Here is a 25024-nt window from a genome sequence, read left to right as displayed (position 1 = left end):
GACACAGCACCCCCTGCTGGCTAGGGCCAGGGCCGTGTGAGAAAGGGCAACAGGAGAGGAGAGTAGCGGCCCGGGCCGTGTGAGAAAGGGCAACAGGAGAGGCCCGGGCCGTGTGAGAAAGGGCAACAGGAGAGGAGAGTAGCGGCCAGGGGCGTGTGAGAAAGAGCAACAGGAGAGGAGAGTAGCGGCCCGGCCCGTGTGAGAAAGGGCAACAGGAGAGGCCCGGGCCGTGTGAGAAAGGGCAACAGGAGAGGAGAGTAGCGGCCCGGGGCGTGTGAGAGAGGAATGAGGGAGTCCAAGCCACCCAAGCAGGTGGATCATCAACCTCATGTCTTATAAGGGCGAAAGGGTCTTGGCCCTGTGTGAACTTTGGAGGATTGGATCAGGTGGTTCTAGGAGGGAGTGACTCACTGATTACAGTGATACTGTCCAGGTGTCAGTCTGCTCTCCAACCCACTAGTCAGAGCCTCTATTAGGTCTGAGCTCCTCTGAGCTTCATCTGCACAGCCACTCCAGTTACAGGCCAATAGAACTAATCTTATCGAATGGGGCCAACGGCACTTAAACCTTTAGGAAGTTAAGGGGGGAACATGAAACCCCCACAATGCCTCTTCATCTCATGTTTCTGTGGTAAGAAATAATCACTTAGAATTCCAGAGCGGGGATGTATAAAACAGTTTTCTTCCCAAATCTTCCCAACTCTCATCAAGTCCACAAAGCCAGGCAGGGTAACTGCTAGGAAAGAATAGGCGACGCTCGAAAGATAGAACCTTTTCAACACCAATTAGTTCGTGCTTTACCTACTCTAAAGATTTTAGCAAAACAGTTTATCGCTAAATATGTATGTTTTACTTCTGTTAAACATTGAACGTGTGCAACAAAAATAAAAATATGTTTAATTGCGTGTGTTATTGTATTGCCTCTAATGGAGGTAAAATGATTAAATGATACAATAAGGATTCGTCCACATGTATTCACAATGATTGGAGGACAAGCTACAGCATATTACCAGTAAAACCATGTGTAATGTGGGCAGGTAGCTTAGCGGTTTGAGTGTTTGGCCAGTAACCAAAAGGTCGCTGGTTCGAATACCCGAGCTGACAAGGTGAAAAATCTGTCGAGGTGTACTGGTGCAAGGCACCTAACCCTAATTTGCTCCGGGGGTGCTCTTCTACTATGGCTGACCCTGTAAAACAACATATTTCACTGCACCTACCTGGTGTATGTGACCATACAATATCTATTCAAACTTGGGATTTTGTGGCTAATTTGAGCTAAAACCGTAATTCTGGTCAGAGATTAGCATGTATGAGGGAAGGTTTCAAAAATATATACTTTCTTGGTTGCCAAAGTACTGGAGCTTGTCTTTAATGTGTTATTGCATTGTCTCTAAGTTAGGGAAAATGATTCAATGATTCAATGATGATTCAACCACTTGTTACTCACTTTCGGTGGGGGATTAGCTACAGCAGAGTACCAATAAAACCATGTGTAATGCAGAAATACAAGGACAAGCTTTTGACACATTTTGTTGTGTTTTCGCCTGAATTTCAAATGGATTGAGATTTTGTGTCATTGGCCTACATGCAATACCACATAAATTCAATAGTAAAAGTTTGCTTAACAAGTCACAGAATAAGTTGCGTGGACTTACTCTGTGTGCAATAATAGTGTTTAACAGGATTTTTGAAAGACTACCTCGTCTCTGTACCCCACAAATACAATTGTCTTTAAGGTCCTCCAGTCAAGCAGTGAATTTCAAACACAGATCCTACAACAAAGACCAGGGAAGTTTTCCAATGCCTCGCAAAGAAGGGGGGGGATATTGAATATCCCTTTTAGCATGGAGCAGTTATTAGTTACACTTTGGATGGTGTATCAATTCACCCAGTCACTACAAAGATACAGGCGTCCATCATAACTCAGTTGCCGGAGAGGAAGGAAACCGCTCAGAGATTTCACCCTGAGGCCAATGGTAACTTCAAAACAGTTGCAGAGTTTAATGGCTGTGACAGGAGAAAAATGAGGAGGGGTTAACTTGTAGTTACTCCACAATAAAAACCTAAATAACAGAGTGAAAAGAAGGAAGCCTGGACAGAATAAAACTATTTCAAAATATACATACTTTTTGCAATAAGGCCCTAAGGTCAAACTGCAAAAAAATGGCAAAGAAATGAACTTCATGTTCTGAATAAAAAGCATTATGTTTGGGGAAGATCCAACACAACACATCACTGAGTACCATTCTTCATATTCTCAAGCATGGTGGTGACTCCATCATGTTATGGGTATGCTTGTCACTGGCAAAAACTAGGGAGTTTTTTTCTTTGGATAAAAAGTGGCCTAGTTACAGTTTTGACTTAAAATCGTCTTGAAAATCTATGGCAAGACTTGAACATGTCTGTCTAGCAATGATCAACAACCAACTTGACAGAGCTTGAAGATTTTTTTCAAGAATAACGTGCAAATATTGTACAATCCAGGAGTGCAACGCTCTTAGAGACTTACCCAGAAAAACTCACAGCTGTAATCACGGCCAAGGTGATTCTAACACGTATCAACACACTGGTGTGAATACTTAAATGAGATATTTCTGGATTTAATTTTCAATACATTCACAAAGAATCCCCTCCCAAAAAATCACTTTGTCATTATGGGGTATTTTGTGTAGAGAGAGAGAAAAATGCATTTAATACATTTAGAATTCAGGCTGTAACAAAAGACAATGTGGAATAAGTCAAGGGGTATGAATACTTTCTGAAGACACTGTATATCTAAGAGATTGATGGAAGCCTGAAGAGGCAGCAGGCCCATAACCACAGATACTCCAGTTACACACCTGCATGCAAGGCAAGAGCTCATCCACAGCATAGCAACTGATCCACACACAAATAAATGGGCTCTGCTAAATGACTTGGAAAATAACCCTGTTTCAGACTATGCATGTTGTGCACGCTTGTGTGTGTGTGTGTGTGTGTGTGTCAGGCAAGAGAGAGCGAGAGAGAAAGAGAGAAAGAGAGAGAGAGAGAAAGAGCGAGAGAGAAGGAGAGAGAGAGAGAGAGAGAGAGAGAGTGAGAGAGAGAGAGAGAGAGAGAGAGAGAGAGAAACTGGTGTAACAAAGCGAGGCAGACAACGGCCCCTCAAGCCTGTACATGTTTATCAGTCAACGGAGGCACTTTGCTACTTTTAGTTCTGTAAGGGCATGAGAAATAGATATGAGTCGTTGTTGACTGCCCTTGGCATGTTTGCTGTGTTGATAAGTAAAGTTGTAGTTGATCTACTGTTCATGTTAGCGTGTCAGAAAGAACAGAGTGATTTAATTCACCACCAACACATCACTCTATGCTATCACCAATGAAGCATTTTGTAAACCAACAATAATACCTAAAGAGACAGTACAGGGCTCACAGACAGAAGAGAGAGAGAGAGACATCTGTCAACCCATAACCTGTCTATGAAATATGAGTAGTTGTATCATATCACCCTTGCTATTCTCATTCATGGTCAACACGCAGCAGCAAACAACATCAAAGGTTCACATGTTTGATGATGTTCAAATAAAATGTTTCTGTCTGAGGAGAAGCCAGGTTCGACTTGAGGTTTTGGAGCAGGGCGAGAGAGACTGTGGGAGAGAGGGGAGAAGGGAGAGAGGGGAGGAGGGAGAGAGGGGGAGAAGGGAGAGAGGGGAGAAGGGAGAGAGGGGGAGAAGGGAGAGAGGGGAGGAGGGAGAGAGGGGGAGAAGGGAGAGAGGGGGAGAAGGGAGAGAGGGGAGAAGGGAGAGAGGGGGAGAAGGGAGAGAGGGGAGAAGGGAGAGAGGGGGAGAAGGGAGAGAGGGGGGAGGGAGAGAGGGGGAGAAGGGAGAGAGGGGGAGAAGGGAGAGAGGGTAGAAGGGAGAGAGGGGGAAGGGAGAGGAGAGAGGGGAGAAGGGAGAGAGGGGGAGAAGGGAGAGAGGGGAGGAGGGAGAGAGGGGGAGAAGGGAGAGAGGGGGAGAAGGGAGAGAGGGGAGAAGGGAGAGAGGGTAGAAGGGAGAGGAGAGAGGTGAGAAGGGAGAAAGGGGAGAAGGGAGAGGTGAGAGGGTGGCTATGCTAAGCAGCAGAGCATAATTACTTTCCCTTAATTTTGTATCCTTTTAAGTTGAATGTGTGCTCCAAGGGGCTAATATGAATGGCACACTGGTGTAATATTAAACCATGAGAAAGTATGGTCCACTGACAGCTCACTCAGAGCCCTGAACCCAAGGTCAAGCTCTTCATCAATTTACTCTTTTGACCCAGACTTGTTGAAAAAAAGGGTGCTTGTTTTGCATGTGGAAAACAGAAGGCGTGAGAGTTTCATCCTGCTATGAGGGACCAGGAAACGTCTGCCAGAAGTAGTCTAAACATAACACATTAGCCCTGATAAATAAATGATCCCTCCCCCAAAAGCCCTTTTCTGAAGTATGATAGACATCCAGTCTGGAAGATTAATTAATGCAACATCATGAATTATGTCAAGTTCAATGTTTAGGACTTGCACATGTGCAGTTGAATGGAAACCAGGCATTTCCTACTCAGGGACCTTCTGTAGGCAGTACTTTAGTTCTCTCCTTGGGCTATCCAAAACAAAGTGACTGAATGGATCCGATCCGATGTAAGCTCAGTTGGTACAGCATGGTGCCAGGGTTGTGGGTTTGATTCCCATGGGGAACCCGTATGTGAATGTAGCCACTCACTACTCTAAGTTGCTCTGTGTAAGAGCGTCTGCTAACTGTCTCTAAATGTCATAAAGATGATCGTCAGCTGACACGCACTCACCGAGGCAGTTGTGTCCGTCGTGTGCAAGGCGGAATCCGTCATAGCATGTGCACCTGTAGTTCCCCGGGATGTTGATGCAGTCGTGGACACAGCCGCCGTTGTACTCACTCGCACACTCGTCTAAATCTGCAGGAAGAGACAAGGGGACGGGTTAGGAGTATGGTCTTTTCATGTTTGACCTTCACCCCACCACCCAATGTTTGGACATATAGCCTGAGAGGGTGTTCTTGTTCAAATGAAACAGAGATTGAAATGACAAACGTAGGTACTTGTGAGATGTTTAAGGAGTATGTTTAAAAATAATAATAAAAATAATTTCAGTCCGAAACATTGGTGCATGTATCCCTCATGAAATCTGCAAAAGTACTACAAATCCAAGAGCAGAACATAAAAAGGGAAATATACAGGAACACTAAAGATGAATCAGAATAGAATACATCAATGCATGTGTGTGAAACAAAAGCAGACGCGCAAAGAGAGTGTGATATATGCAATGTTCTATAAATAATGGCAGACAAATTTAGAAGCAGGCAGAGGGTACAGTACATTAAGTTTATTAGGCGTACAGTGTGTGGAGAATGTGAATGTGGCCATGAACACAAGGTGATATTACAGATGAGACAATAGATGATAGGATAGAGAGAGAAAGCGATAGAGAGAGAGAGGGAGAGGGGAGCGAGAGAGAGAGGGAGAGAGAGAGGGAGAGGGAGAGAGGGAGAGAGAGAGGGAGAGGGAGAAAGAGAGGGAGAGAGGAGAGAGAGAGAGGGAGAGGGGGAAATAAAGAGAGGGAGAGGGGAGAGAGGGAGAGAGAGAGAGAGAGAGGGAGAGGGGAGAGAGAGAGAGAGAGAGAGAGAGGGAGAGAGGGAGAGAGAGAGAGAGGGAGAGAGGGGGAGAGAGAGAGAGAGGGAGAGAGAGAGGGAGAGAGGGAGAGAGAGAGAGAGGGAGAGAGGGAGAGGGAGAGAGGGGGAAAGAAAGAGAGGGAGAGGGGAGAGAGAGAGAGAGAGAGAGAGGGGGGAGAGACAGAGAGAAAAAAGAAAGCAAAGGACATGAGTAATACTGAGGAGAAGCAGACGTGCAGCTGAACCAACACTCCAGTCAGTGAGCAGCATAAAGATGACAGAGGAGTAGAGTGGCCTGTTGAGGAGGTGGCTGAAGAGGCTCTGATGATGCGCTGGCAGACAGGGAGGCAGAAAGGGGGGTAGATGGGTAGGCAGACAGGCAGGCAGGGAGGTAGATAGGTAGGTAGACAGGGAGGTAGATAGGTAGGCAGACAGGCAGGGAAGCAGACAGGCAGGCAGGGAGGCAGACAGGGAGGTAGATAGGTAGGCAGACAGGGAGGTAGGCAGGGAGGTAGATAGGTAGGCAGACAGGGAGGTAGATAGGTAGGCAGACAGGCAGGAAGGCAGACAGGGAGGTAGATAGGTAGGCAGACAGGGAGGTAGATAGGTAGGCAGACAGGGAGGTAGGCAGGGAGGTAGATAGGTAGGCAGACAGGGAGGTAGGCAGAGAGGTAGATAGGTAGGCAGACAGGCAGGCAGGGAGGCAGACAGGGAGGTAGATAGATAGGTAGGCAGGCAGAGAGGCAGACAGGGAGGTAGATAGGTAGGCAGACAGGTCGGCAGACAGGTCGGCAGACAGGCAGACAGGGAGGTAGATAGGCAGGCAGACAGGGAGGTAGATAGGTAGGCAGACAGGTAGGCAGACAGGCAGACAGGGAGGTAGGCAGGGAGGTAGATAGGTAGGCAGACAGGGAGGTAGATAGGTAGGCAGGGAGGCAGACAGGGAGGGAGATAGGTAGGCAGACATGGAGGCAGACAGAGAGGTAGGCAGACAGGGAGGTAGGCAGACAGGCAGGGAGGCAGACAGGGAGGTAGGCAGGGAGGTAGATAGGTAGGCAGACAGGGAGATAGATAGGTAGGCAGACAGGGCGGTAGGCAGGGAGGCAGACGGGCAGGCAGGGAGGCAGACATGGAGGTAGATAGGTAGGCAGACAGGGAGGTAGATAGGTAGGCAGACAGGGAGGTAGATAGGTAGGCAGACAGGGCGGTAGGCAGGGAGGCAGGGAGGCAGACGGGCAGGCAGGGAGGCAGACAGGGAGGTAGGCAGACAGGCAGGGAGGTAGACAGGGAGGTAGACAGGGAGATAGGCAGGGAGGTAGATAGGTAAGCAGACAGGGAGGTAGATAGGTAGGCAGACAGACAGGCAGGGAGGCAGACAGAGAGGTAGGCAGACAGGCAGGCAGGTAGGCAGACAGTGAGGCAGGCAGGGAGGTAGATAGGTAGGCAGACAGGGAGGTAGGCAGGGAGGTAGATAGGTAGGCAGACAGGGAGGTAGGCAGGGAGGTAGATAGGTAGGCAGACAGGGAGGTAGATAGGTAGGCAGACAGGGAGGTAGACAGGGAGGTAGATAGGTAGGCAGACAGGGAGGCAGGCAGGGAGGTAGATAGGTAGGCAGACAGGGAGGCAGGCAGGGAGGTAGATAGGTAGGCAGACAGGGAGGTAGGCAGACAGGCAGGCAGGGAGGCAGACAGAGAGGTAGGCAGACGGGCAGACAGGGAGGCAGACAGAGAGGTAGGCAGACAGGCAGACAGCAAGGCAGACAGGGAGGTCGAAAGGTAGGCAGACAGGCAGACAGGGAGGTAGGCAGGGAGGTAGATAGGTACTCAGACAGGGAGGTAGATAGGTAGGCAGACAGGCAGGCAGGCAGGGAGGCAGACAGGGAGGTAGATAGGTAGGCAGTCAGGGAGGTAGATAGGTAGGCAGACAGGCAGGCAGGGAGGCAGACAGGGAGGTAGATAGGTAGGCAGACAGGGAGGTAGATAGGTAGGCAGGGAGGCAGACAGGGAGGGAGATAGGTAGGCAGACAGGGAGGTAGGCAGACAGACAGGGAGGTAGACAGGGAGGTAGACAGGGAGATAGGCAGGGAGGTAGATAGGTAAGCAGACAGGGAGGTAGATAGGTAGGCAGACAGGCAGGCAGGGAGGCAGACAGAGAGGTAGGCAGACAGGCAGGCAGGGAGGCAGACAGGGAGGTCGAAAGGTAGGCAGGGAGATAGATAGGTAGGCAGACAGGAAGGCAGGCAGGGAGGTAGATAGGTAGGCAGACAGGGAGGTCGAAAGGTAGGCAGGGAGGTAGAAAGGTAGGCAGACAGGGAGGCAGGCAGGGAGGTAGATAGGTAGGCAGACAGGGAGGCAGGCAGGGAGGTAGATAGGTAGGCAGACAGGGAGGTAGATAGGTAGGCAGACAGGCAGGCAGGGAGGCAGACAGAGAGGTAGGCAGGGAGGTAGATAGGTAGGCAGACAGTGAGGCAGGCAGGGAGGTAGATAGGTAGGCAGACAGGGAGGTAGGCAGGGAGGTAGATAGGTAGGCAGACAGGGAGGTAGGCAGGGAGGTAGATAGGTAGGCAGACAGGGAGGTAGATAGGTAGGCAGACAGGGAGGTAGGCAGGGAGGTAGATAGGTAGGCAGACAGGGAGGCAGGCAGGGAGGTAGATAGGTAGGCAGACAGTGAGGGAGGCAGGGAGGTAGATAGGTAGGCAGACAGGGAGGTAGATAGGTAGGCAGACAGGGAGGCAGGCAGGGAGGTAGATAGGTAGGCAGACAGGGAGGTAGGCAGACAGGCAGGCAGGGAGGCAGACAGAGAGGTAGGCAGACAGGCAGACAGGGAGGCAGACAGAGAGGTAGGCAGACAGGCAGACAGGGAGGCAGACAGAGAGGTAGGCAGACAGGCAGACAGGGAGGCAGACAGGGAGGTCGAAAGGTAGGCAGACAAGGAGGGAGTCAGGCAGAGTTGGAGATGCATCCCATCTTTTATTTTCTGACCCATTTAGGGCCAATGATCTGGGTGGTTCGGCTCATCTCTGTAGCTGCCTGGTACAGATGCCTCAGTGCTTGATTTGACTCGACAGCAATGGGCTGAGCCAGGACCAGTGCACTCTCTAACTCCCAGAGCTTCCTGCCACCACAAGTTTCTGCTGCTCTATCCCACGATGTCACACAGGAGACACACTAATGCCAGTCTCACTCTCATCTACCCCAGGCTAAGAGAATCTCATCCCCTCAACGAGAGGAGGCTTCCTCCCTCTTGGTCACAACACTGACATTTCTCAAGATCAAAATGATTCTATCCAACACCATTGTTCAGTCTGTTCAGTATTCAGTCTGTTACAGACCTATTTGACTCATTCACATTGAATGGAGCAGCATCAAATTCCTATCAAACAGGTGGATTTACTCCATGGGCAATATCAGAGATAAAAACTGTTCTAGAGGTTAAAATAAAGAGAGATCAAGAGAGAGAAGGAGAGACAATAAGAGCGAGAGAGAAAGAGAGTGAGAGAAGGGGGAGAGAAATAGAGAGAGAGAGAGAGAGAGAGAGAGAGAGAGAGAGAGAGAGAGAGAGAGAGAGGTTACTGTAATGATTTGGGCAGGGGACTTTGCTAACAGGCACTGACGCATGATGCTGCAGTGCAGTGGTTCCCATGCTGATGGACTAGGAGATTGAGTGGATTGAATGGTTCTGAACCAGCCTGTCATGTTCCCTGTTCCCTGCTCTCCCAGACAACCTCCTTGGCATCCTCAGACAGAGGCTGTGCCACTGCCAAGGTGTGTGTGCCAGCCTGCCAACGAGTGTCTAAGAGCAGCACGTCACCTGAGACCACACTAAGGACCAAAGTTCCCTCCACACACCATGAGTCATGACTCATCAGCAATAGAGGAACAAGTACCACGTTTAGAACTAGTACATCAATATGTATTATTATCCTGTCTCTCTATCATGGTTTATTTATCTCATCCTCTCTCAGCAGGACTCCAAGGACCTCTATTAGCAGGGTAAAAACACTAGCTGTCTTTACATATACATGTTTCTATATTTCCATCGAATTCTAATGTTGAATACAGAATGCTTAACGTTAGTGTTATTGTATGGGTACACCTGCAGAGACATAGGCAAAAACATACAGTATAATTAATAAGCAATAAGGCCTGAAGGGGAGTGGTATATGGCCAATATACCACGGCTAAGGGCAGTTCTTATGCACGACGCATCACAGAGTGCCTGGACACGGCCCTTAGCCGTTGTATACTGGCCATATATCACAAACCCCCGTGTGCCTTTTCCCTATTATAAACTGGTTACCAACGTAATTAGAGCAGTAAATACATTTAAAAAAATATCATATCAGTGGTATACGGCCTGATATACCACGGCTGTCAGGCAATCAGCATTCAGAATGTTATATATATATATATATAGAACCAACAAGTTTATAAAATGCAGTGCAGTATATCCAAGCATCACCTCCAGGATGCTCTGGGCTGTGTGTGTGGGTGCACTTGGCCTATGTGTAGTGTGAGTACATGAGAGTGTGTGTATAAGAAACAGAGAAAAGGAGCGTCTGGCATGTGAGGGAGTCAGTCATTAAAATCATACTGTTTCCGCATCATTACGATCATAATGAGGCCTCTGCTGATGATAATCCCTTTACCGTATGAGGGAAAACATTGCCTTTCGCCTCCAAGACAGACTCCTCATCCAGTTCCTGACGTGGGATATAGAGTAACTGATAGACAGACATATCAGCTAGCTGGACTGGGTGCTGCATTTTGAGTTAGGACTCTACACACACACTCACACATACTACACCGCCTCTCCAACACACACATACACACACACTCGTACACTACATACGCTCACACATAGAAACACTTTCGCATCTTGATTGCCTAGTCACTTTTACATCCTACTTACATGCACATACTACCTCAACTACCTGAAGTACCTCGTACCCCTGCACATTGATGTGGTACTGGTACTCCTTGTGTATACAGTGCCTTGCAAAAGTATTCGGCCCCCTTGAACTTTGCGACCTTTTGCCACATTTCAGGCTTCAAACATAAAGATATAAAACTGTATTTTTTTGTGAAGAATCAACAACAAGTGGGACACAATCATGAAGTGGAACGACATTTATTGGATATTTCAACTTTTTTAACAAATCAAAAACTGAAAAATTGGGCGTGCAAAATTATTCAGCCCCCTTAAGTTAATACTTTGTAGCGCCACCTTTTGCTGCGATTACAGCTGGAAGTCGCTTGGGGTATGTCTCTATCAGTTTTGCACATCGAGAGACTGACATTTTTTTCCATTCCTCCTTGCAAAACAGCTCGAGCTCAGTGAGGTTGGATGGAGAGCATTTGTGAACAGCAGTTTTCAGTTCTTTCCACAGATTCTCGATTGGATTCAGGTCTGGACTTTGACTTGGCCATTCTAACACCTGGATATGTTTATTTTTGAACCATTCCATTGTAGATTTTGCTTTATGTTTTGGATCATTGTCTTGTTGGAAGACAAATCTCCATCCCAGTCTCAGGTCTTTTGCAGACTCCATCAGGTTTTCTTCCAGAATGGTCCTGTATTTGGCTCCATCCATCTTCCCATCAATTTTAACCATCTTCCCTGTCCCCGCTGAAGAAAAGCAGGCCCAAACCATGATGCTGCCACCACCATGTTTGACAGTGGGGATGATGTGTTCAGGGTGATGAGCTGTGTTGCTTTTACGCCAAACATAACATTTTGCATTGTTGCCAAAAAGTTCAATTTTGGTTTCATCTGACCAGAGCACCTTCTTCCACATGTTTGGTGTGTCTCCCAGGTGGCTTGTGGCAAACTTTAAACAACACTTTTTCTGGATATCTTTAAGAAATGGCTTTGTTCTTGCCACTCTTCCATAAAGGCCAGATTTGTGCAATATACGACTGATTGTTGTCCTATGGACAGAGTCTCCCACCTCAGCTGTAGATCTCTGCAGTTCATCCAGAGTGATCATGGGCCTCTTGGCTGCATCTCTGATCAGTCTTCTCCTTGTATGAGCTGAAAGTTTAGAGGGACGGCCAGGTCTTGGTAGATTTGCAGTGGTCTGATACTCCTTCCATTTCAATATTATCGCTTGCACAGTGCTCCTTGGGATGTTTAAAGCTTGGGAAATCTTTTGTATCCAAATCCGGCTTTAAACTTCTTCACAAAAGTATCTCGGACCTGCCTGGTGTGTTCCTTGTTCTTCATGATGCTCTCTGCGCTTTTAACGGACCTCTGAGACTATCACAGTGCAGGTGCATTTATACGGAGACTTGATTACACACAGGTGGATTGTATTTATCATCATTAGTCATTTAAGTCAACATTGGATCATTCAGAGATCCTCACTGAACTTCTGGAGAGAGTTTGCTGCACTGAAAGTAAAGGGGCTGAATAATTTTGCACGCCCAATTTTTCAGTTTTTGATTTGTTAAAAAAGTTTGAAATATCCAATAAATGTCGTTCCACTTCATGATTGTGTCCCACTTGTTGTTGATTCTTCACAAAAAAATACAGTTTTATATCTTTATGTTTGAAGCCTGAAATGTGGCAAAAGGTCGCAAAGTTCAAGGGGGCCGAATACTTTCGCAAGGCACTGTAGCATCGTTAATGTTATTTTATTGAGTTACTTGTTTAAAAACCAATGTGCTAAAGTTTCTTACTTTTTAACTCTGCATTGTTCGGAAAGGGCTTGTAAGTAGGCATTTCACGGTAAAGTCTACACCTGTTGTATTCAGCGCACGTGACAAATACATCTGATCTGATTTGAGTAATCCTCTAGTGTGTACGCTTTCAGAATGAACTGAAAAGCAACCCAGGAAGACTATATTTGTACAGCTATCCTAATATCTCCATTTCCACACTTCTTCTTCCACAATCACAAGGCAAATGTTATGATAGCAAAGGTTGTAATTCCACCTCAGCATATACAAGCGGCTGAACCCGTTGGCCCATGTTTTGCCAGGGTTTAAAGGTGTTTGTTTCGGTAACACCAGATCTACACCACTACAGTATCACATCTACTGCACCGCGTTTGAATGCGTTTGAAACGTACACTTGTTCAATTTGATCAGGTTTGTTGCCCTTAGCAGAAAACAGCAGTTTTGTTTTTGCATTGCCTTCTACCTTCTGTGATTATTTACCACAGCCAGTATAGGGGAGACAGGCAGCTCATGGCCATCAACTACACTTCCAGTATCGTGTTTATCGGCCTTGAGGAGTCGATGCAGACATACTGCTGATGAAGAGAGAGAGGCACAGACTCTTTCAGGTATCAGAGCTCTACTCTCTCCTCAGATTTTCAAGTGGGCACTTTAAAACATTTATTTATTTATTTAAAAGCAAACTTTTATAACCTGAAGGCAAACAGCCATGAAAAACACAATCAAATCAATTCTAGAATAATCTTAGGAGTGGGTGGGTGGGGGGGGGGGGGGGGGTTGACATTGTGAAATATGTTTTTGCAGGAATACTAATAAAAACGTGGGGAAAGAACGATCCAGAGGCTTTGAACACTCCCTAATACGAAAACAGGGTTGTGTCTGACAGGCTATAGACAGTCACGGGCAGCCCTGGGCTGTGGAAACATCCCTGACTTCTTGGCAGACAGAAGCCTCTGATTGCTTTTTCATCCCACTATCTTAACTCTCTTCTCTAACATGGTGCACGAAATGTACAGCTTCATTTAATCTTTGACACAAAAGAGCAGTCGTCTGCACCTGTCTTTTTCTCTCGGTCCTTTTACACAACATCTCGATCCTCTCTCTTCAGGAGAGCCCGGGATTTAAAGGTGGAATCTGCGTTAGGGAAAAAGGCGCCACTGTCCACCCCCAGCACTTTTGTTATTGTTTTTGTGTTGTTGATGAAACAGAGGTGAGGTGCTTCAAACAGTGTGGTAAAAACAAAATGCGCTACATATTCTGCTGTTCTATTGGGAACTGCAATGATGTCAGAGGGGAAAACCGTGTTGGTTGTTTGCATTAGCTTCTTTGTTTTTGAAATATCCCAAAGGGAAGAAGCATTTTCCCCATATTGGATTCCAGCTTTAACGTTTTAAAGCCAATAAGACATGTAAAGCATACAATTGTGTGTGTGTGTGTGTGTGTGTGTGTGTGTGTATATGTATGTGTGTGTGTGTGTGTGTGTGTGTGTGTGTGTGTGTGTGTGTGTGTGTGTGTGTGTGTGTGTGTGTCTGACACCTTACCTTCGCAGTGCTTGCCATCCCCCTTGTAGCCTGACTTGCAGATACATTTGTATGACTTGAGTGTATTCTGGCAGATGGCATCGATGCTGCAGTTGTCAATTTGCTCTGCACACTCGTCCACATCTGACAGAGAGGGAGAGATGGAGGGAACAGTGACATCTAAGGACAATAACTACAAACAATGTTTCATATCCCCAAGTGGCTAATGTACTGTACATTAGGGGAGGAGGGTCAATCATCCATCTGACAAGGTATTCACTATAGGATGTTTACTGTGGATACACAACCCCTGTAAAGTACCAGACAGACGGGCCACCATGAGAATACAAGCAGTCACACTTGATAAAGACAAAACAACTCCGCTCAGTAAACCCTGCTACACTGTGGTATGTTTGACAGCTTAATAGTTCTCCGAAACCCTTGTACAAATAAACAGTTAATTCATGCGTTTTTGAAGAACCGATTGCTTCATAACAATAAACAAGTAGTTGAGTAATTACTATAACGTGTAAATAAACAGTCTATCATTGATTGACCTGTGATGAACCTCTGTTTGACTGCCTGCTGGCTTGGACAATCTGTACCTCTGATATGCAGGTCAAGAAATGGAGTAAAAAGAAAATGTTTCCATTGGGATGGTAGGATAGATAGCACTCTGCCATGGTTATGGACCAGAGTTAGAGGGAAGGAAGTCCCAAAATGTATAATCAGGGATGTGATCAAGAAATCATATAAACTCAGGACAAATAGGATATTAGTTTGAGATCAATTTCAATATTTTATGAATAAAGGACCATGTAAAAATCCCAATATTTGATAAAATATTTGCATAAAAGTGAAATGATGGGCTTGATTAAAACAGGGAACTGGGGAGTGAAGTGGGGGCAGAGTGGGTTCTATGGTCCCCTCCTCTCTAATCCCACCTGATCCTGGGTTAACCAGCCCAGGTGTTTGAGATTACCCCCGCTCGCAGGGGGGAAAAGCTTAACAAGGTTTACACAGCTTCCAATATCGAACCTTATCACAAGTCCTCTCTCTGCAGGGACCCGGAGGACTGATCCCAGGGGTACACGGCCTGCAATCTGAGACCTGTTAGTTTAGCATCTACCTTGGGAGCCATAGGCCATCACTTCCATGGACCTGACCAGAGAGGACAATGACATTAAAAACCCATGCTGTTCTTTGGAGAGGTCAGGTCTCAATAATCATTGTGGAAGCTTTTCTTTTTTCCTATCCAAGGGAAGTCTGTAGGGCCAACTACACACACGTTTGACCTTTTGAGGTTGAATTAGAAAATCATGTTTTCATCTGGCTCTATTTAATCTGTATCACAGAGGTTTCAGCGTTTACATATTGAAATGTAAAGGCTCCTGCGTCATGGTAGACGCTGCATATGTCGGCTCAATCGGGAATGACCTTTCAATTTATGTTGCGCAACCTGTAAATCTGTCCCCATCCCAAGCCATGTTGACTGCAGGAGTTTAGTAGATGACTTTTCTCAGTCTCACACAAGCATTTGCAATACCAGAAGTCCCAAAGTCTCAAAGTAGTTAATTTCTCCATATTGATTTATATGAAGTGGTAACAATGGGAATCCTCAGGGACAGAAACACAAAGCTGGATCTTTTCTCTTCACTGATTATCCTCAAGGATGAATAGGACAACGTTGCTTTGGTCATGGAGCAAGCAACATTCCACATGAAAACAGATTCATCTTTTAGTCAGGTTTACGGATTCTAAGGCTCTATGGTGATTAATATTCATTAAAAACTACAACTAAAGAATCTCACATGTCCACTTTAGCCTACATTAATGCTCCTATCCGGGTCATCAACTCCAGATCATTTACAATTAACTGTTTGGAAGAGGTGCACTTGGTTTTACTGCTAAATATTGCCTTTCACAGGAACATTGTTGTAAAAAATATCGAGTTACGACTCAAGACAAGATGCAATACAACACTTTACACAAGATAAACTGTGGCATTATGCTTTGAAAAATCAAACATTTATTTAAGACCTGCAAATGATTGAAATGTGTTCCTGGAAAAATAATAGGTATTTTCTCACCTTCTCCTGTTTCTTTGACTTTATAAACCATAACAATGGTTGTATAATACTACCAAAATCCAAATCTAGAACACAACTTCACTGAGCAGTGGCACTGTTCTCAATTTTCTATTTGTTCTTGTATCGCCAATCTTACAGCCAGTGCCAACAGAGATCAACCTCCTCAACCGTAGATGTAACAGCAGACCCAACCATCACAAGCAAGCACTTCACTCACAACGCACAAGAGTATGTAAGGAACTAACTTTTAAGCCAAGCCTACACAAACTAATCTTTTGACTACATTGGCTGAAGCCAAGCTCAACATTTCAACAAGCACTGCCATACTTTATACAGCCTTGTATATTTCCCCAGATCTGGACAACAACATTCACTAACACTGAACCTCCCTCTCGTTAACACTAAAGAACAGAGCGAAGCTCAGTGTTCGCTGTGTAAAACCAAGGCTCTCCAACTTCAACATCTCTGCACTGCACATGATATGCTACAATTATATAGCATTATATAGGAGAGTGCTTTCAGTTTGATAAACCCCTATAACTAATTCATTTCTAACTAGCATGGACCGAGCACAACTCTGCAAGTGCTGAGTGTTCTTGAAGACGACAGCAATTTGTGTCCCCTCATTAGCCAAACAATAGAGGGGAAAGTGGGTAATTATGCCAACACTTTGTCTTTAAGAAATCATTCTGAACTTTGAGAAGGGCTTAATCAAGAACTTTTCATGAGCTGTCAGCTTAGGTCAGGGAACAAAAATATCAAATTGAGTAAGAGATGTATTTCTTTAATCTCTTGAGTTCATCTCTCGTTTACAGAAACGGACATTTTTTAAACGGCTCACAAAGACGGCCAGTTAGTCACTCACTCAAACTTCAGGAGTAGTTCAATAAAGTGTCCCTTTGAACAAAATAGAGTCTTGGCCATGTAAAAAGAACACGTCAGATGGCGTGTTGGTGGTTTAAATAAAAAGGCACCTGTCTGGGGAATTGGGTGCATTCCCTCCAACACATGCACAACAAAAGCTGAAAATATGCTGGATCTGTTACAAATAGAAAAGGCCTTTTCTGTGAAAATAAACATGTCAGAATCAATAGGTCCTACGGTACAGTCCCGAGGACATTACTCTGAACACTTCAGAGACAAAGTTGCTGAATGTGTTCAGCAACGCTGCCCTCCTAATTGACTCATGCAACACATGAAAAGCGTTGCTTTTTCAGGCTGTACGTGTATGCGCCTTTTCTTCTTTGGCACTGATGTATCACAGTTGTTGGGAACAAGTTTAGGCAGCAGAGGTTGAACGCCGTGGTTTGAGACAGGGATGAATAAACAAAGTCAAAACAACCAAACGATAAAACGTTGCTGTAGTTCTGTGCATGTAGACGTGAAGTTTAGAGTTTAGGAGCTCAGAATGACATACTGTATGTAATGTAATGTACGCTGCTCAACGCTTTGGTTGAACCCACGGTTGGATGTCCTAGGAAGAAGTAGGTCAGTGCACTTTGTCTGAGCAGTAGCCCTGTAACGGGGCACATCATTCAAAGTCTCTTCCTTTCATAACTGGGCCGGGTAGTCGGCTGCTCTTAATACTACATTAAGTGGAATAAGAGCATGTCATGCACTAAGCCCTGGTTTATCAAACCCAAATCGAAAAGAGCTGCTGTGTCTCCAGGGTTTTGCTATCGTCAGCCTGTACGCCGCTGTGACAGCGCATGCTCTATTCTTATCTAAAGTTCCGGAGGATGGGATAGCTAATTTATATAATCAAGTTGATTAGTACCTTGGTTTAACAAAGACCTGCAGACAAATGTGGTGCCATCCTCAGCATCATAGTACTCAGATATAAGTAAAATATTTGTTTCTGATATTGAGAGAAGAACAACTGTACAACTCTCTGAGTCCACTGCTGTGCATCCATGTTCCAATGCACCCCCCACATGCGAGCCAGAGAGGCTGCTAGGCCATGGCTGTTGGCCATGGAGGTGAGACGTTGACAGACCCTGCTGAAAGAAAAACAACATAGACCAGCTTAAATTTCAAGTTGGTCCTTGCTGGTCTATGCTGGTCAGTGCTGTTCGGATGATGGTCAAGCTGGTCTGACCAGCATGGAAGAGCTGTTCAAGCGGGTCTGACCAGCATGGGGGTTCCCAAACTTTTTCACTCGAGGCCCACCTTCCAGCATTGGGGAACATCCCCCCCCCCCCTGCACACAGCAAAAGGCTGGTCACCATTGTTCAAAATACACCGAAGGCTAGTCACCAGCAAAAACATCGCAAAGGCTGAACGAGCACTAGTGACCAGCATGACTAGCCTATGCTGGTCTATGAAGCTTTTTTCAGCAGGGGGGTACTTTTTCCTTCTTATTTATGGGCAGGTCCAGGGATATGCGGTGTATTTAGCTGGGCCGGGCGGGAACAGGGCTGAGGGGAGAGTGAGTGTGTGGGAGACTTGCTGGACCCAAGGTGTACAGTTCAAACACAGGGCAATGTTTACTTTGTGTGTTGAGACCCTCACTGTTTGCTCAAGCCCCCCAGACCGCCCCCTGCCCTGTCCCGGCCCATCCCTCTTCCTCCCCCTACCACAGAAATAGAGTGAATAACGCTGGGACACCCTATAGGGTAGACCAGAACAGAACGGCATGCTAGGACTAAGGCAGTGGTATTCAAAGTCGGGGTCGTGACCCGGAACTGCAGCGGGGTCGTTTAATAAAAAAATAATTCAACATTTCGGAACAAAAAGAGTACAGATTATTGTATGGGACAATGTACAAATGTTTTTGATAAAGATCATTAGAAAAATACAATTTTATTGAGTAAATATATTTATTGGTGTATTTTCACTTTTATAAGATATGAAAACGTAGTGAATTTAAGGCTAATTGTATATGTAAAAATCTTTTTTTTAAATGGGGTCCCCAGAAATTCTAGTGGAATAAATGGGGTCCCAGTGGAAAAAGTTTGAATACCACTGGACTAAAACAAACAGAACAGTGATGTGGCCAGGCCAGGGTTGTTGTGGCTCATCAATGCAAAACTAAATAGATTTTTATCAGTCCAACAGGAATGTCAAGAGTCTGAGACAGAAATGAGTAATCCCAAATCCAGACAAGAATGCAGATCATTTTTGAGTCATACAGTTATAGACTAACAGTCATAATAGTTTGAGATAAACTTACAATAAACAGGATGGCCAGTCCATCATCGCTCTTAACAACAACAACAAAAGAATATCAGTGGCTGTATTGATGGAGCTTCGGGGGCCAACACCATCAGTACATCAACAAGAACTCTGAGCTGCACTAGCAGTTGACCCTTGACCCCTGATGAGAGAGGAGGAGAAGAAGCAGGGGTCAGGTCTACAAAAAGCTGCTAGCCTTGCCTTCCTTCATGGAGCTAGGCAGCGGAAGTGGAGGGTGAAGAGGAGGGGAGGGTGTGTGTGAGCCATGGCAGAATGTCACAGCCCCTCACAACACACATCTCATAGCAGCTCACAGCACACAGCTCATAGCAGCTCACAGCACACAGCTCATAGCAGCTCACAGCACACAGCTCACAGCTCACAGCACACAGTGCACGTCTCATGGGTTATTAGGCCGACTAGGGCAGGAGACTGGTGGTCCAAAAAAGGGTTTGATGAAATGCAGACGTCAACATTAGTGCAAATTTTAGCATCCTCCCCCTGCCCCCACCCAAATCCTCCCCAGCTAATGAAGGGATACACTGTTTGACATTCGGCAAAGCTTTTACACGTTGTGAATAAAAATATAAACTGCTTCCATTTGGGTTATTTACACTCATCCTTCACACACTCTAAATGTTTAGGAATCATGACCACTGACTTGATCCTGGTCTTCTAAAAACAATGACACCAACTTCAAACCTGGCTGGACCCCTCCCTAGCTGGGTCCACTGACCATGCAGTAAGAGTCTACTGTCGATGGATCTTACTGTATGGTATAAAAACCAAATGGAACAAAACAGAAAGAACAAAACAAATTGTTCAAAATGTACTGTAAATAAGAGCTGCAGAAGCAACTATAAAGTTATGATTCAGTGACAGTTACGCTAAATCTTGTATACCACAGTCAATAACACCTAGCACTGTGTGTAGGTGGTAGTTGCTGATACATTAGCACTGTGTGTAGGTGGTAGTTGCTGATATATTTGAGATCACCACCTCTGTAGGTAGATTTTATTTTTTGAAACCTTTTATAAATAGAATCCACTTTGGATATTCAAGTAAGATAGTTGTAAGTAAGATAATTGTAAGTGCTGTATGAGAGGTTTCGTTGCACTATCTGACATAAGACAATGGGCTGTGGGAGGTTGTGTAAGTCCCCTTCATAACATTAGCTAAAACCCCAAGAGCCCAAAATCAAATAACAGCAGAAGGGCTTTTATGAAGATTTCAAATGTAAGCTTTTCTATAACAGAGATGCAGTGACAATCTAATCATGGGACCTGGATGAGTCAGAGAGTGAGTAGGTACCATAGAAATAGAATGTCATCCTTTGGTACTGTAGGTAGATTATGTGAGCAAATTTACCAGACCCCACCTCTTCCTCCTTCCTCCTTAACCAGCAGCATGCTACCCTGCATCCCACTGATGGCTTGCTTCTGAAGCTAAACAGGGTTGGTCCTGGATCGGAGACCAGATGCTGCTGGAAGTATTGTTGGATGGCCAGTAGGAGGCCCCCTTTCCTCTGATCTAAAACAAATATCCCAATGACCCAGGGATGTGATTGGGGACATGACCCTGTGTAGGGGGATGTTAAACGGGTGTCCTGACTTTCTGTGGTCACTAAAGATCCCATGGCACTTATTGTAAGAGTAGGGGTGTTAACCCCGGTGTCCTGGCTAAATTGCCAATCTGCCCTTCATACCATCACGGTCACCTAATAATCCCCAGCTTACAATTGGCTCAATCATTCCCCCCTCCTGTCCCCTATAACTATTCCCCAGGTTGTTGCTGTAAATGAGAATGTGTTCTCAGTCAACTTACCTGGTAAAATAAGGATAAAATAAATAAAAAATCAACATCTGGCTTAGGAAGTATTTTCCAACTGTAACCCTAGAATAGAGTAGAGAAGAGTACTCCCCTGGCCAGGTCTCATCTGGCAGTAGAGCTCTCCTCCTTGTCCCACTTCAAACAGTAGGACAGGTGCCCATCTCTAGCTACAATTCTACTGGGTCCACGGTAGACAGGTAGGGTTGGGGTCAATTCTTAATTGAGTTGAGAATTTGTCTTAAATTCCAATTAAAATCTTGAATTTGAATGGAATTAGCCACACCTGTAGGAAGTAGAATTTGAAATAAATTTGAACTAAAGAATGTAGAATTTAATTCAGTGGAATTCTTTGAAATTCAAATGGATCATTGATTCCATAAATCATTATGCATATGTGTCACGTTCTGACCTTTATTTCCTTTGTTTTGTCTTTATTTAGTATGGTCAGGGCGTGAGTTGGGGTGGGCAGTCTATGTGTGTTTTTCTATGTTGGGGTTTTGAGTTCAGCCTAGTATGGTTCTCAATCAGAGGCAGGTGTCGTTAGTTGTCTCTGATTGAGAATCATACTTAGGTAGCCTGGGTTTCACTTTTGAGTTGTGGGTGTTTGTTTTCAGTGTGTGTGTTTGTTGCCACACAGTACTGTTTCGTTCACGTTTATTGTTTTGTATTTCATAGTGTTCAGTTTATATCTTAAAATAAACGTTATGGACACTTACCACGCTGCGCATTGGTCCTCCGATCCTTCTCGCTTCTCCTCCTCAGAGGAGGAATGCCGTTACAATATGTTTATTTTGGTCATCATGTATGGTTACCAACAATCTCAATTCTAAAACAATGAAGTATAGTGGCCTGGAAATATTGTTATCATTTTCTAGGTTGTTTATAATGATTAATGATTCTTACACTTAAATATTAAACAAAAAATATATATCTCAGAATGTAATAGATGAAACACTCAGAGGGCACAGAACAACCTAACATCTCATGGCAAAAATACAAACAAAATACTGTTTGACATCGTTGAGTTATAATCAAGCTAATATTTCAAATAATATCTGTATTCTTTAGTGTAAGGTGACATGCTTTTGGCAAAATATTTGCCAAAGGAATGAGACTCATATGTTTGTCTCAGTTGAATGTCAATGAATTGGTATGAATTCAGTTCTACTTCCTTTTTCCTTCTACTTCCTGTGGGGTGTGGCCAATTCAAATGTTAATTTCAATTAATGGTTTGAATTGAATTAAATTCCAAAATAACCCCAAGATGATGCTCACAAGGCAGCACGTTGACTCATCACTTGGATGTTACATTGTGACATGCAGGGCAACTCAAGCTCATGTTAAGGGCTGCAGTTACTGGTAAAGAGCATTGGTCCTGTAAACAAAAGGTTGCTGGCTTGAATTCTTGAGTCCGACTAGGTGAAAAATCTGTCGATATGTCCTTAAGCAAAGCATTTAACCCTAATTACTCCTGGCTGTCGCTCTGGATAACAGTGCCTGCTTAATGACTACAATGTAAATGTAAATGTTATACTAGAACAGTATAGCTCTGTGAGTGCATTAATGCCTGGGAGTGCATTAATGTGTGCCTCTCAACAGAAGAACTAAGTCGGAATAGATATAATGTCCTTGCTCAGCATGTGTTGCCTAGAGACATCAGTGCTTGGAGATGCATTGAGAGAACATTCTATTTTTACATCTTTGAATGAGAAACTACCCTATAGCTTCAGCTCAACCTTTCTGGACAATGCTCTGTCACCTTGATGGGCTGCATCCGGCGTGTGCAGCACCATGCTGTGCCTATAGAATTAGGATGAATGGTTGTGCCATGGGTGGCCATACTGGTCTATGACTCATAGACCCTCCTATACTGCGGAAAACACGTATTACAGTAATTCATTGACCCATGACACTCTCATTCAGAAAGGCCAGAGTGGAATATTTTTTGTCCATTCTTTGCCACTGTGTATATTCCTAGAATATCAGCTGGGCTAGACAATCTGGACCCTCTCTTCTAAAATTATCCGCCGCCATTATTGCAACCCCTATTACCAGTCTGTTCAAACTCTCTTTCCTATTGTCCGAGATCCCTAAAGATTGGAAAGCTGTCGCGGTCATCCCCCTCTTCAAAGGGGGTGACATTCTAGACCCAAACTTTTACAGACCTATATCCATCCTGCCCTGCCTTTCTAAAGTCTTCGAAAGCCAAGTCAATAAACAGATCACTGACAATTTCGAATCCCACCGTACCTTCTCGGCTGTTCAATACGGTTTCCGAGCTGATCACGGGTGCACCTCAGCCACGCTAAAGGTTCTAAATGATATCATAACCGCCATCGATAAAAGACAGTACTGTGCAGCCGTCTTCATCAACCTGGCCAAGGCTTTCGAATATGTCAATCACGTATTCTTATCGGCAGACTCAACAGCCTTGGATTCTCAAATGACTGCCTCGCCTGGTTCACCAACTACTTCCCAGACAGAGTTCAGTGTGTCAAATCGGAGGGCCTGTTGTCTAGACCTCTGGCAGTCTCTATGCGGGTACCACAGGGTTCAATTCTCAGGTCGACTCTGTTCTCTGTATATATCAACGATGTCGCTCTTGCTGTGGGTGATTCCCTGATCCACCTCTACGCAGACGACACCATTCTGTGTACATCTGGCCCTTCTTTGGACACTGTGTTAACAAACCTCCAAACGAGCTTCAGTGCCATTCAACACTCCTTCCGTGGCCTCCAACTGCTCTTAAACGCCAGTAAAACTAAATGCATGCTTTTCAACCATTCGCTGCCCGCACCCATTCGCTGCCCGGACAACTACCAATACCTAGTTGTCTGACTAGACTGTAAACTCTCCTTCCAGACTCATATTAAACATCTGTAATCCAAAATTAAATCTAGAATTGGCTTCATATTTTGCAATCAAGCCTCCGAAACTCACACCGCCAAACATACCCTCGTAAAACTGATTATCCTACCGATCCTCAACTTTGGCGATGTCATCTACAAAATAGCCTCCAACACTCTACTCTGCAAACTGGATGCAGTCTATCACAGTGCCATCCATTTTGTAACCAAAGCCCGATACACCACCCACCACTGCGATCTGTATGCTCTCGTCGGCTGGCCCTCGCTACATATTCGTCGCCAGACTCACTGGCTCCAGATCATCTATAAGTTTTTGCTAGGTAAAGCTCCGCCTTATCTCAGCTCACTGGTCACGATAACAACACCCACCCATAGCACGCGCTCCAGCAGGAATATCTCACTGGTCCTCCCCAAAGCCAACACCTCCTTTGGCCGCCTTTCCTTACAGTTCTCTTCTGCCAATGACTGGAACGTATTTCAAAAATCAGCTATCTGAGCAGCTAACCGATCGCTGCAGCTGTACATAGCCCATCTGTAAATAGCCCATCCAATCTACCTACCTCATCCCCATATTGTTTTTATTTACTTTTCTGCTCTTTTGCACACCAGTATTTCTACTTGCACATGATCATCTGCACATCTATCACTCCAGTGTTAATTTGCTTTATTGTAATTACTTCACTACTATGGCCTATTTATTGCCTCACCTCCTCATGCCATTTGCACACACTGTACATAGACTTTTTTTTCTATTGTGTTATTATTGACTGTACGCTTGTTCATTCCATGTGTAACTCTGTGTTGTTGTTTGTGTAGCACTGCTTTGCTTTATCTTTGCCAGGTCGCAGTTGTAAATAAGAACTTGTTCTCAACCAGCCTACCTGGTTAAATAAAAAAATAAACAAATATCGCATACATATTTCCTAGAATTTCGCATACATGATAACAATGCATCCAACTTGAAGGATACAAGTAATTCATTCACAAGGTTTAAGCACCGTTTCATCAATCGTGGAATATGTCCTCAACTTACAAACTCTTCATGTTTTCATGGCCTCTAGCTCTATAACATTTCATTTTATATACGAGGAGGGTGGTACTTAATGCTGTTATATACCTTATTATTTATAAAGCCAGAGCTAAATGACATGACACTCTCCCCTGTGCACACAGCAATTACATTCATTGGCGGCTGCTTTAGCAAGATACAGCACCTACTATAAAGAGGGAA

General features: G+C 45.0%; 1 protein-coding gene across 4 annotated transcripts in view; it reads right to left on the bottom strand.

The window, feature by feature from the left end:
- LOC135528202 (signal peptide, CUB and EGF-like domain-containing protein 3) overlaps positions 1-25024 on the bottom strand; it is a 117753-nt gene that overhangs the window by 79503 nt on the left and 13226 nt on the right. For all 4 annotated transcript variants that reach the window (XM_064957121.1, XM_064957122.1, XM_064957123.1 and 1 more), the window contains exons 2-3: positions 13854-13976; positions 4794-4919 (exon numbers count right to left, since the gene is read on the bottom strand). In XM_064957121.1, the coding sequence (XP_064813193.1) occupies positions 4794-4919; positions 13854-13976 (249 nt within the window). The remainder of the gene's footprint in view (positions 1-4793; positions 4920-13853; positions 13977-25024) is intronic.

The sequence above is a fragment of the Oncorhynchus masou genome, chromosome 33 (assembly GCF_036934945.1).
Source record: "Oncorhynchus masou masou isolate Uvic2021 chromosome 33, UVic_Omas_1.1, whole genome shotgun sequence".
Lineage (NCBI taxonomy): Eukaryota > Metazoa > Chordata > Actinopteri > Salmoniformes > Salmonidae > Oncorhynchus > Oncorhynchus masou.
Note: the sequence above shows the minus strand (reverse complement) of the source record. Positions and strands in the feature narration are given on the sequence as shown.